This window comes from Astatotilapia calliptera, chromosome 16, assembly GCF_900246225.1.
Source record: "Astatotilapia calliptera chromosome 16, fAstCal1.2, whole genome shotgun sequence".
Lineage (NCBI taxonomy): Eukaryota > Metazoa > Chordata > Actinopteri > Cichliformes > Cichlidae > Astatotilapia > Astatotilapia calliptera.
Genome location: NC_039317.1, coordinates 32,085,647 through 32,099,302, shown reverse-complemented (window position 1 = coordinate 32,099,302; position 13,656 = coordinate 32,085,647). Strand labels below are relative to the sequence as shown.

General features: G+C 42.0%; 1 protein-coding gene across 4 annotated transcripts in view; it reads right to left on the bottom strand.

The window, feature by feature from the left end:
* Window positions 1–2,293: 2,293 nt before the first annotated feature.
* hdac4 (histone deacetylase 4) overlaps window positions 2,294–13,656 on the bottom strand; it is a 123,663-nt gene continuing 112,300 nt past the window's right edge. For all 4 annotated transcript variants that reach the window (XM_026144284.1, XM_026144285.1, XM_026144287.1 and 1 more), the window contains 3 exons: window positions 8,127–8,211; window positions 7,800–7,941; window positions 2,294–7,043 (listed from right to left, as the gene is read on the bottom strand). In XM_026144284.1, coding sequence (XP_026000069.1) covers window positions 7,004–7,043; window positions 7,800–7,941; window positions 8,127–8,211 — 267 coding nt within the window. In that variant the 3' untranslated portion in view covers window positions 2,294–7,003. The remainder of the gene's footprint in view (window positions 7,044–7,799; window positions 7,942–8,126; window positions 8,212–13,656) is intronic.

The window sequence follows — 13,656 nt, the reverse complement described above, 5'->3', positions numbered from 1 at the left end:
AGCGCACACCGAACAGTAGACTAAACACACACAGTAGCAAGATAAGCAAATGCTGCACAGCTTTTCAAATACACTATGGATCAGAAGTGTCAGCCGGACTGACGGAACATCCGATGGAAAGAACAGCAAACGGCCACAGGCTCCTCACGTTCATTTCCATTGTTTCCAAAGTCATGCTTGGAATAGAAGAAGTCGAGAGAAACTGCTGGATTTGTTCTAATTTTGTGTCTAACATTTCGTCGACCTTTCCTTCTCCAAGACTTCACAGACATTACTCGACTGGGCCGCCTCTGTGATCCCAACGTACATGTTTGTTAGGACCTGTTAAATATAGCTGATGTTTGTGTGCTGAAGATCCAAATTTAATTCTAATGACTCTCTTCTATAATTAGTTTTATATGTCATCCAAGCAACTGGCCAAAGCCTCATCGCCCATTTGGAGTCACTCGAACCTGCAATTAAAAAGTGCGGCGATGAGCACAGCTGGGAGGATGAGGCCTTTTTTTACGCATACGGGCGGCTGGGTAATGACAGAGCTGACTGATAACGGCTGACGCTGGAGGAAGATGAGCAAGGCAAGAAAGCTGCGGCAGACCAGAATGTCACTGCAGGGAAATGAGAGGGAAACAAAATAAGGGGTGGGGGGTTCTGACTTTTCAGTTCTTTGTTGTGGAAGAAGAAACCATCTTGTGGGTTGAGCTTCAGGAGGGGGGAAAGTTCAACTAGCAGGGCTTCACCCATTCTCTGACCTGACCTGACTTAGAGGCCACGGGGGTTGTGTGTCACTGCATAGCGGGAATACGGTGAACTTAAGGTGAGACGGGCAGTCTGTGTGTGTCACAGGCACGCCATTAGAGCATCTCAAGGCACAGAGGAACCATAAAAGAGCACATTCCCAGCTTTACTGTCGTTGTTTTTAGTAGTAGCGCTTTCAGAGCTCTTTTCAGCATCTCTAAGATGGTAAATATTGTCCCTCACGCCTCAGCTGAATGTCATTTTCTCAAGAAACCAGATGTTGTCTTCTCATTTGTCTTTTACACTGCATGGTGCTTCAAACCTGACAAGTCTACAAATCCTGCCGCAGTGGTGTTATTTACACTGTTACTCACTGAATTCAGACTCTGACCGAAAGCACAGCGATGTATATTTATTTGAGGGGAGGAAAGTCGGGATTGGCTTTGTTTGTTTTTGGACTGTTGTCTTAGCGTTAGTTCCACCACCATCAGGGATTCAACGCTGGTTAAGACCTTTGACCTCTCCAAATGGGTGTTTAATCCTGGTCAAAGCTACTGTGGGGCCCTTGTTGTCGTTCTTGCCAATGATGCCCACCTCTGGACGTAAAGGCACACTACCCCAATTTTACACTGAAGGCTGTTTGCAGGAACTGGGGAGCGCAACTTTGAATGTTAACATTTATAAAAACTTGTGTGCCTGCAGAGGGAGCTGTGTGCAGCGTGATAGCTTCTTTAGCTTCAGATTAGCTTTAATTTAGTGTGCCATCTTTCACTCTAATTATTTTAATTTGTATTATTTACTGTTGTCATTTATATTTTTATTAATTTAAATTTTTTTGGTCTTAAATCATTTGCTTGTTTTTGATGACTTTGTTAGTGCAGCACTTTGGTCGTCGTCTGTAGTGTTTAAATGTGCAATATAAATAAATTGACTCCGTTTTTTTGGCTGTTGGTTGGATTAAAGATTACAAGCTTGAAAGAAAAATCAAATCTGGGGATTTTCGGACCTTTAGCTTCTGTTAGAGCAGAATATCTGACCAAACAGTCTGCGGTCAATATACATCGCAGGAGATTTGGCCAAAAGCATATTAGTTTAACTGGCGAATCTACTGGGATACGCTCCAGGACTGGATAACCAGTTAAGAAAATGAATGCATGGATGGACCATCATCATAAATATTAGCATGAGGTCCAGTTGACTATGACTGGAATTACTGGAGGCGAAGCTTGGCAGATTCAACCATCAGCTACACCCTGCTGTGTTGGCACACCTCTCAGTCAAACCATCCACCCTCCTGATTTTGACCTTGAACAGATCCAGATGGATGAGTTTTTTGCACTAGCCTTGGACTTGTGAGCTTTTTAATGCTGTAAAGTTTGATATTTACATTTTAACTATGGTATTGACTCACTTGGAAGTTGCCAGTTGGAAACTGCATGTCTGCAAGGCCAGATCAACCTCATCAGAATATCCTCAGAAACACAAGCCTTTCTCAGGCTCCATCTTTTTTGGAAATTTTACCAAGCGTGGCATTCATATGCAACCATATGATATGTTTATGCAGGATTAAACTCTGTCTAGTCTCCAACCATTACCCACCACAACAAACTGCTGCAAAGTAGCGATGGAAGCAGATACGGATATGCTGTTGCACTCGAACTTTTAAGTGCAATCCCTTTAAATCTCTGTAGTATTTCTTTTATCGCGTATGAGGACACATCCTGAACGTCTGCCTTCATGCTTTTTCTTCGAAATTACAGCAAACAGTAAAAGCATAAAAACACACATTGAGGTTTTTTTTTCCAAAACAATACTTTATAATGTACATGTCAAAGACAACATGTTAGAGCAAAGGTTCCCGAGAAAAATGTACTATTTTTGTAACAATGGTGGAACAAGTCAAAAACATAACTGATAAAAAAAAAAAGAATATGCATTTTATACATATGTAAACCTAGAACTGTTTGTTTCTGAACCACAGTGGTCAAAGAGATAACTGGCTTATTTACTGGAATGGACAACTGTAACAATGACCTGGCGTCTGGATGGAGCCCTTTGATGAGTTCAGACGTGACAGAAAACACAAATATCTTCTGAAAATCCTCCAAAGTCACATCTCGCCTGGTTTGGGAAAAAAAAAAAAAAAAAAGACAGTCCATTCTGGTCTTATAGTTTACAAAGCATCCCACCAAACAATTCATTTTCTACATAAATACAATAAAATCTATTGTCTGTGCTTGATACTATTTCTTTTTGTGACTTATTCAACTTAAGTCTGCCAGGTTTGATGATTCATTCGCTACAGGTGAAAGCACAACATGGAAAGCACCCAAATTCCTCCATATTAGAAACAGAAAGAGAAGCAAAGAGATAAAAATAGTTTGGATACAGTGAAAGTCCTTCAGTGCTTGATCCCTTGTGCTGGTGTGTGGCAGGGGACAGACAGACAGGTAATGCATGCAGACAGACGGATCATGCAGGGAGAAAAGAGGAGGAGCTGCGTGGGGTCAGACCGGGGCATCTACAGAAACAAGACAGCTCTCAGACCTGCGAGGGTTAAAAAAAAAAAAAAAAGATTTACCTTATAATAAATGGAAATTACACCAAAATGGAATGCTGCTTTTTTCTTTTTGGTTACTGGACATTGTTTTAAGACTAACAGTGAAGACAGATGGCCAGAGTAGCCAGACAGTGCTAGTTTTGGCAGCGTTTGAGAAACGAAAGCATTAAACAGAAGAAAAGCCATGACTGGCACTGTTGTGCAAAGGTTCTGGGAATGTTCTGGGCTGGGTTACTGAAAGGCATCTCTTCAAGTGTGTTAAAATGAGCCAAGATGTCAGCATATCCCAGCTGAGGTCATATTCAGGATAGCCCGATTATATGCATTTTCATATCCCGACTATGAAAGTACGCAAGTATCACACACACAAAGAAGCTGGCCAACATCTACAAAGGAGAAGAAAACAATGTGTGTCTCACAAAAAGGGAATGTACAGAAAAAGCTAAAAAATGATAATAAAAGATGCCCTGCTGCAACCAGACCAGAGGTTTTGTTTTGGCAGAATTTACTTTATGCACGATTTAATGCAAACTGTATTGGTATAGACATTATCTTTAGAAATTTACTAAAAAAAGATGATGGTGGAAACAATCTACCATATCCATATCTCAACTACAAAAGTTACGGAAAGGATTTGAGACTTAAAGACATTAGTGGTGCATTAGTAAGGAGAGGGAAGATCTCTGCTAGATACATTCAGTTAAAATAAGCAAATTTATTTCTTGTACGTCTGATTGAAATTCCCCCCCAAAAAAGAAAATCAAACGTGTTTTTTCCTGTTTTTTTTTAAGGCATCGATACCTCGGTCCTGCTTGGCTGTTACTGTGATCAAACTGCGATTTTTAGATACAGAAACATAACTTGCATACCAAAGCTGATGAGACTTCAGCTGTGAACTTGAAAAATGTTAATTTAAATTAAAAACTAAGCATACTTGGCCTGATAAGGAAATAAACGTTGATCATACAAAACCATTTGCAAGGCCCGTCGTGGTGATTTAACACAGGGGGGAAAAGCAATGGCTGTGTTCCAATTCTAATCCGCCCTCGCTATTCTTCCTATTCTTTCAAATACGTCAGATGATAATCTTTAACAAAGAGGAACAAAAAAAAAAGACTCAAATTTCCTGAAATACTGAAACTTAACAGATGCCAGGCAAGATATGCGCGCAAGAACATCTGCACGAGAAAGAAAAGGTATGGAATCTGACAAATATGTGCATTAAAATGCAAGGCTGAGCAGAGGGCGACTGCACACCTACTGTAACAGTGTTATGGTACCAATGGGGTAACTAATGAAATAAACAAAACAGACAACAAAAAAGTCATTACTGCTGAGAGACAAAAAAAAGCCAGAAAGATGCTGCTCAACACATGATCAACAGCAAAAGGTGCCTTCAGTAACACCCTAAAAAGGGCCAACTGTAACTAAGACCCACGGAAAGTATTGTTTTTCAATACCAACTTCAAAAACAAGATCGTAGCATTTTGTAATGTATAGATATATAATATACTCATTTCTTTTTATATATAAATCTACTATGAACAGACAGTAAATACACAATTGTCCATCATTATACAAAGTAGAAACATTTGAATCCCAACGCTCCCGCAAAAACCCTGAACCCAGAAAACGTACTCATGTAACGTCCACTAAAAACAGAGTCTGAACCCTCACCTGCTGTGAAGTATGTCAGCTTTACAACATAACAGAGAAACAGAGAGTGGACAACACGCACAAAACAACAGGAAAATTGTACAAAAATAAGTCACTAGAGCTCAAAAGCAGAAAAAAGCGAAAGAGAGGAAAACAAACCACAAAAATAGTGAATGTGTGTGGCAGGAATACTCAGGAGATCAGTGTCCTATGTACAGTAAATAACAGTAAATACCACAGCGCTCCGTTTCCTGTTCACTTAAAAACGACATTAAAGACACGATTAGTTTTTAGGTCAAATAAAGGCAGCAGAAGGTAGTTGCCCAGAGGGCCAAACACAAGCTGGAAGGAAGTTAGCATGTTGATCAGAGGGGCCACTATAGTCCTAAACTGGGACTGTTTAATTATTAAATTAAACTACTACGACCTAGCTGCTGGCTGTGTGTGTGGTGCAGAGCGACTGGGAGCTATATCATGGGCTTGACTTCAAAAAAGTCAGAGCAGGAAAATTTTACATCTTGTCTTCTAAAATATTATAACATATAAAAATGCTGATTCAAAAAGATTTGATGCTCAGATTAGTAACGAGAACCGGCCTAACGAAACGATTCAGAATCCAGGAGGACAGGCTGAGCTACATGTGCTATTTAAAGCTCAAATATGTGCATTTGAGCCAAGGGCTGTCAAAAAGAGGACTGCATTTTATAATGCAGAACACCTAAAAATGTTTGCATACTATTAAAAAAATATAGAGAGAACAGTTTGTGCTTTATTGAAAACGAAGAGGCAGAAACATTCACACCTGCCTCGTATCACCTGACATTTGCAAAGCAGATGTTCTTGATCGAAAGGATCGAAAGATGTTAGGCCAGCTGTGAAAGCTCCAGAACACCCCTCTGGAAAATCCCAGGTGGTATGGTCCTTGTCTTAAAGAGAGGGCTGGGTTCAACAAATGAGCCCATGTGAGATTAGTTTATTTCCATTCGGCAAATGTCTGAAAAAGTGAGACAAATTCTAATGTAAATACCGACACTGCTCAGTCGTTGTTATATGTGTGGGGCGGTAAGTGGTTATACTCTACAGAGACAATAATCTGTCATGCTTTGGCTTCATTTTTATGTAACTACTACATACGATATAAACAGGATTCTATCTTTCATAAGTCCAAGTGCTCCAGTAAAGTGCATGCTACGTATATCTTTCTCTGACAAAGAAGAACTGGTGCCTATGTGATTAAACGATACAATTCCAACTCTTAATTTCCTTTTTAAAGGAGCCACCTCCAACTTGTGGCTGGGAACTACCTTCCAAGCTGACACTGAAAATGAGGGGAAAAGGTGGGGGCAGAGACAGTAGGCTGGTTGCAGGGAATTATAGGTAAACATGCCAAAGTCCTTCAGTCTATGTGCCAACAACATGCAGGCAGTGGATGTCTTGCCAGGATAGAAATGTGTGAGGGCTTGGGGAGAAGAGGCCTCAGTCCCAAAACTATTTTTAAGGCAAAACTCTTCCAGTGGAGTTCAAAAAAATTCCACCAAGTTTAGATGGGGTGGGGGGAAAGGCACAAATGTCTTTTACTCTAACAGGTTTGTGACCTTTTTCATCTGTAACCTTCAACAACATGGAAAACTGATGTTTTTTCCCTCTCGTTTAGATATCTGGAAAGAGCAAGAACCCATCTTTAGTCCAGAGTAACAATCACAATAGCTATGGTGGTCTTCACGAAAGCGAAGAGATGAAGATAAAGCAGGGACAGAGCAGAATTACACGAAGAGTAGATGACTGTAGGTCCTCTGCATGGTTCTCACTGGCAATCAAAAGTATGTCTGTCTAGTGTTTTAAAAGCACTGGCACTGGAGGTTGTCATTACGGGATAGCTGAAACAATCGTATATCCAAAAGTCTTTAAGTGCAATGCAATGCAACGCGTTTATGCTGATTGCTCAGTGCACCGCTGATCAGCAAAAGGGTCGCTCATCTTCAGTGGTCCATTTTTGTCACGATAAAATGCCACAGACGAGTCTGAGTGATCAAAAAGGTCGTGGATGTTTCTTTACATAGGAGCTTCCTCTTCCATCGGTTCCTCTTCAGCCCTGTGAAAAAAAGATAACACTATGAACAAAGGAGAAGTAACAGATGCTTAAAACTGTTTCAACTAATTAACAACAAATACAACATATAATGTTACAGCAGGAAAAGGCTGCATTGAAAGAGTCCTGTAAAAGAAAGTTTTCACAGGATTCAGTAGCGTGTTGAAGCAACAACTAGAAGTCATCATTTTCTGTTTGACTTTTTCCTTCTCTCACATCGTGAAGGAATTTTGGCTCACTCTTCTTTGCAGCTTTGCTTCAGTTTTTTTAGATTCGCAGTCATTCATTGATTCATTTATCTCTCACAGCAGCATTTCAATCACTTTGGACTTTGACTGGGCCACTGCAGCACTTTGATTCTTTTCTTTTTCAGCAATCCCATTGTGCTTGGGATCATTGTTGTGTCCTGGCCCAGTCGGGGCAACGGTTTTACTGTAGCCTCACATTTAATTCTAACTACAAGATTCCCAATGTCCTCTGACTGAAAAACAACTTGGTGTGAGGTGTTTGGGCTGATGTGCCGTGTTTGTTTTCATTAAACAAGGTGCTGTGCATTATGGGCAAACACCTTCTGTTGTTCAGAAGCAACTTTGTAAACCTAACTTTAGGCTTTTTCTTGGCAATCCCTCTAAACAAGCAAAGCTTCTTCAGGGGTAACTCTGGCTCTGGTGTTGCGATATCGTGATGACCTGCTTTACCTCCTGAGCCAAATGTACACTAATGTAAACCAGTGACTGTAAATGACGACAATCAACTTACCTCTTTCCAATGTGCTTGTTTGCAACAGACAATGAGGCCATGGCAGAAACAGTTTCAGCTTCCTCTGCTTCACGCTTGAGGGCCTCACTCAAAGAATAACCCAGCGAGGAGGCAGAACGTTGCAGTGAGCACCAGTATTTACCTAATAACGAAATGCAGATAGAGTGTGTGCAGAGATATAATATGTTCCGCTAACTGGGTTTGAATGTGAAGTTTAGCATTTAGAAGCTTTGCTTACCAACTACCTGACTTACCCTTAGGGAAGCTAGTTACACCTAATTATTATTTCTAATGCCAGCAGGAAAAAAATGTAAAAGATCTACTCACTGTGAAATTCGATTACTTTCTCCATAGACCGTACCGCATTTGCATTTGGTCTCTGCTGCAGCACCTCATCGGGAATGGGGTCCAACTGAAAGGAACAGAAAACGATAGAAAAATTAAGCATGAAATGTTTTTGTCTATCAAAAGAAAAACATGCACATTTTTACAGTATCAGCGCTGAACCATCAGAAGAGTCATCTGTCAGACTACTTATGGCACCTTTGCTGAAATAAAACTGCTCTAACTTGGCGATGAAGCTATGTCTACTGGGAACATCGGTTAAGCGCTTTAAATGTATCACAGCGTTTCTTCTGGTGAGTTGCATATGGCGAGATAGGCCTTTCTATAAATGTGACTGACAGCTGTTCAGAAGCCTCCCTCCAAAACTTCACTTGAACTAATGCGAGTCCCTCCAGGTTTAAGGGATCGTTTTTGATCGTGGCCCACGGCCCACAGTTGAGTCAATCCAAGAGGTGGGGAGCAAGTTTGAGCTGCTGACACAATAGAAAATAGGCCTGCAGATGCACACCACCTCCCACTCATCAGCAGCTCTGCTACTCTTTGACACAATCGACAATGCGTGCTTTGTACAGCGTCCCACTCCGAGGACACATGCTAGTGCAACAGATGCATTAAAGCAGAAACTGCCAGTTCACCCAAGCGCTTGCACTGGCACACACGTGCATGCACGAAAAATGCAATCCTCAGAGAGCTCAGCTCCAACTGCAACACACAGAAAACAGGGCTATTCCCCAAAGTGCATTCCCAACCCGGAATGATTCAATTTCCCTTTTGGCCAACTGCACATACGACACTTTCTCATCCCATTTTGTCAAATAGGCTCATTCAGCTCCACATTCCACCACAGACAACATGCATCCCTTTTCTGCTCAGTCATAACCCCAACGGAATAAAGCACTGACTGAGAATCATGTAAAGAGAGACACGGAGAGAAAGAAAAACAGTTTGGCCTGAGATTTGTGAGCAGAATGCCAGAGAGAAGAGGAAAAAGTCATTGTCGGTTGGTCTCGCTTGGCCGAGGCTGGAAGTTTTCTTATAATTAAAACAAATAGTGTGTGGGAGGAGTTCAGAGGGAAGAGGGAAAAGGCAGTCTGGGGAGAGGGATACTTTAATCCTACTGTGGCACGACAGGCTACATCATGCAATGAAGAATGGACAGAGGTCGCACACACACACACACGCGCACACACACACACGCGCGCGCACACACACGCGCGCGCACACACACACACGCGCGCGCACACAGTTTTAGCACAATATTTTCATTGGCCTATTTAATATTTGGCCAACACTTTCATCCAGAGTAACATACAGTAACAATGGACGGTCATTAAGCTTCCTAAAGCTTAATGACCGTCCATCAACTCCAACTATTTATCTATGTAATAAGTCAAAGCCGGCCTTACTTTTCCATACTGTTTAAATCCAAACAAAACCCTCAACGCACCAAAGGGCCGTTCGGGACCTTGCTGATGGTTTTCAGTCACCTCTTTGTTTCCTTTCTGTTCACTTCTTATTTCATTTTAATTCACGGCTTGCTTCAATTTAGGGTTAAAATACACCTTTCCTCAACACTAACCTAAGATGCAGTGACAGATCTGCCTCGCTGCCGTTATAGGTACAGCAGTGAGGCCCAGCTACGAGAACGAGCTGCTGCACTCAATAATCGACAGCCATGGAGCTCAATTACCGCAGAAGGTTCGGTTCTTCAGCGCCGCATTTAGTCTGGCAATGATGTACGCGTCAACCCGTGTCAGCCGGCTCTCCTTCATATCCCGCCTCTTCAGCAGAGCTGAACTCGGAATAAATGTCTGGATTTTTTCTCTGGTGTTGCCATTTCACAGAAATGAAATCACATTTATGTGATACTGTAATTTCAAATGTCATTTAACTGACTGGACAAAGAAACGAGGGAGAGAAGCACATGAAATGACCCGAGTCGTATGCAGCTCTGCTCCTTAAAAGTGGTGTAACATTACTTTAGTTGTGGCGGAGAAGGAAACAGCAGTGCTTATTATCCCATCTCAAAATTTCCAAGTCTGTAGACTGAAATCATTAATCTTTTAGTCAAAACTAACTCCTCCAACCTCCAGGCTACAGCCACCATCTACCCACCATAACCCAAGCCAGTTCCAGCCCAGAACTACCCAGCCCGTGCAAATCCAGCGTGCGTCAGCTCCCTGTCAGAGCGAGGTCAGGGGTTCTCTGGGGTTTCGTGAGGTTCACGTTAGAGCAGAGTTGGATAGGGGCAGTCTGTCAGCTTGATTGACAGCTGGGCCTCACGCTTATAAACTTTAATGGCTCTTGTCAGGGTAGTCCAGGGGCCCCACCCAGCAGGTGTGGCAAACGCACATATACACACACATACAGATATGCAAGCGTACTCTAACACAAGCCCAACTTTCTCCAGGACATCCTCTGTGATGATAATTCTGCTTATTTGAGTTGGTTGTACTGGCCTTGGCCGGATGTCTGGATCTTGGTGTCATTATAAATGTGTCGCAGTCTTTGATAGATAAGTGCGAGAGAATGATGGTTTGAATAATCTCTGAGGAGGTCTGCATCGCTCTGTGACACAGCGGTCCAAAATACAAAAACTCCTGCCCAAAGGAACTGAGACACCATGGAAAGCCATGAGCTGAGCGAAAGGAACGTGGCCCGGTAAAAACATTCCTAAGAGAGGCTGAAACCAAAACAGTGGAAAGAGGAGGAATTCCACTTGTTCAACAAAGAAAAAGTGCACAAGGCATCCATTGTTTACTGTTGTGTATGTGTGCATGTGTCGGCGGTCGCTAAAACCAGTTGATTATGTTATGCTAAGTAAACAAGGAAATGATGTGCACTGTGCAAAGCAGGCCACCTTTTTTGGAATAAAGGTGTGGGTTAGCCTTGCTCTAGTGGGGGAACAGTCAGATCCAAAGAGGGGGACAGGTGAAGTCGAGTGTCTTACTGTAACTGGAGTGTAAACGCACAAAATAACCTCATTGACAGCTGGTAACAATTAGCATATTAGCCAGTTGTTTATCAAATAATTGCTAACAACCGTGGTTCGAGCTGGGCCAACATCTGTTTGTGAGCAATCATCAATTAGTCCAGAGTTCAGAGTTGACTAGTGGAGCTGCCAATGCATCATTCATGAGCTATTTAACTAGAGAAACTTCAGCATTATGCATTACAGCAGTGAGACTGAATAAAAGAGCCTGTAAAGTCCATTCAGCAATTTTCTTCCCTAACTCTTCCCACCAGCTAATTTGAGCTGCTTTCAAAAGAAACCCAATACTCATTATAGCAAAGCTTGTCTTAACCTGCCAAAGAAAGTACGGCTAGAACTCTCACACAAGTTCGAGTAAAACACAGAAAGTACGAGACACAGGGGAAGAGAAGATGATGTATAACATACAGAGTCTTTTGCAGTACCTGCGCATTACCTCCCAGTCCATGATGGTCAACTAAAGAGCACCAACAGCATGAACAGTGTTTCAGTTATAGTCGTGCATTGGGTTCATGATATCTGCAGACAAACCCCTCGCCCCCCCCCCCCCCCAGGCAGCTGGAAGCAACATAAACAAATGCACAGCTGACCAGCAGTGATCGTATGCCTCAGTCCATCCCTCCAACACGCACACATGCACAAACTGAAACAGTCTCAAAGAAAGAGAACGAAAGTACTCAGTCATTCAAAAAAAAAGGATTTATTCTGACTGTTATTCATTTGATGCCCAGCTGGCCTTGGACCCAAAGGTTGGCAAGGCTTCACTGTTCCTAAACTTTGTTTTTGCCATTACCAGGACAGAAAAACAAAACAAGAAAACAGGCCACCATCCTTTCCCTCCAGCTCCATCCCCCACTGACGTTTTCCATCAACATTCCTTGTCCATTACAGAAACGTTTGCTGAGATTACGTTAGAAACACTTGCTTCCTGCTGTTTTGATCCGATCAGGGACATTTTAGTCTACTTTTTCTTCTTTGCTATCAGCTATCAAAGCACCAAACAACCGTGTGATCTGCCTTTGTTCAAACAGCTGACATCACTTGCTGCCAAAGAGCCAGCCGGAGCAGGTCATGCAAACTCTAGTTCTATCTTTGAAAGGGAAAAACATCATTGTGTTCTTCACAACTTTACTCAAACCAGTCTGCCCATTCAACACATGCCAGTAAGGCCTTCTGTACAACATGTCCTGTCAGGCTCCTGCCATATATCTATATCTATCTATATATATATATATATATATATATATATAGATATATATAAATATATTTAAAATCATTATTCAAGATTTTGTTTTTTAAATTAAAGATGAAGCCAAGTTGTTGGGACTTGTGTATAGTGGCCAGGTTTATTGAAAAAGACTCCGAAGACCTGCACAGGTACAACAATACTTACACACGTCTTAATAACAATAGCTTCCTCCCTCCCGACTTCAAATGATTGCTCCATTTCCTTTTATTATCGGATTCCAAGACCAAGGCTGACCCTGCTTGCAGAGGTGTGAGGGTAACCACTTTCAGATGTGTATCAATGACAGGGCCCCGGGTGAGAGGGATGCCCTGCAGAGCCGAGGCAATTGACGCTCCCTGCCTCCTGCCTATTTTCGAATTTTCAGCTCCCCATGGCACTCGTCCAGGTACCTCCTCCAAACCCCTGCTGAGACTGGTGCTCTACAGGCGGCTGAAACCTTAGAAGCAAAGCCCCTGGCCTAAAATATTATTTTTGCTTCAGGGCGGTACTGTGAGTAACGAAAGTGTCCTTCAAGCTGGAAGTCATGAGCACAAACCTTCGTGACAGCAAAAAGCATCCGCCCTTCTGAAGTGTCCTTGAATTCCTGAAGCTTTAACAGATGTAATGGCAGTGCTATGTACTGCAGCTTCAAGTCATTGGTGGGCAAAATGCAGGTACAGAGAGGCAGGTTATTACATTTAGCCTCCAAGTTTAGCCATTTCCCATGAGCTGGAAGCTTTCTTTGATCTGTTTAGTCAGCGGTTAAAACATCGCCAGCGTGCTCACGATGCACTTTACGATTCTTTTTAGAAACGCCATTTTTATTTTGTTTTTCATGCAGGCTTTGTTTAGAGTTTATAAAATAAAAGTACATTTTTAATTATTATTGCTTTTTAGTATTTTGCATTAAAGTGTCCCGAGGAAAATGTTAATAACACTGCATCAATACACTGTTACATCACATGGTATGATGTATTTGTATTTCAAGGTGCTCTATACTGCTGATACTGCAGAAGATGACGGTTTTAGCAGGAACAGAAACAACTCCAATGACAACGATCTGAGCCTGTGCGTGTGGCAAAGACTCCAGTTTAGATTGTTCCATTTTTAAAATAAATGTTAATATATGTCAGTCTGGATATTAATCCTCGATGTAAAGTGTCTCTCAAGAATCTCCACTTGAAATCGCAGTTCGCTGGTTCCTTTGCAATGAATCAGACACCAGCTAGAAGAAATCTGTGGGTAGCCATGAATCACAGAGCTGCTCCACTCCACAACCTACACACTCTACA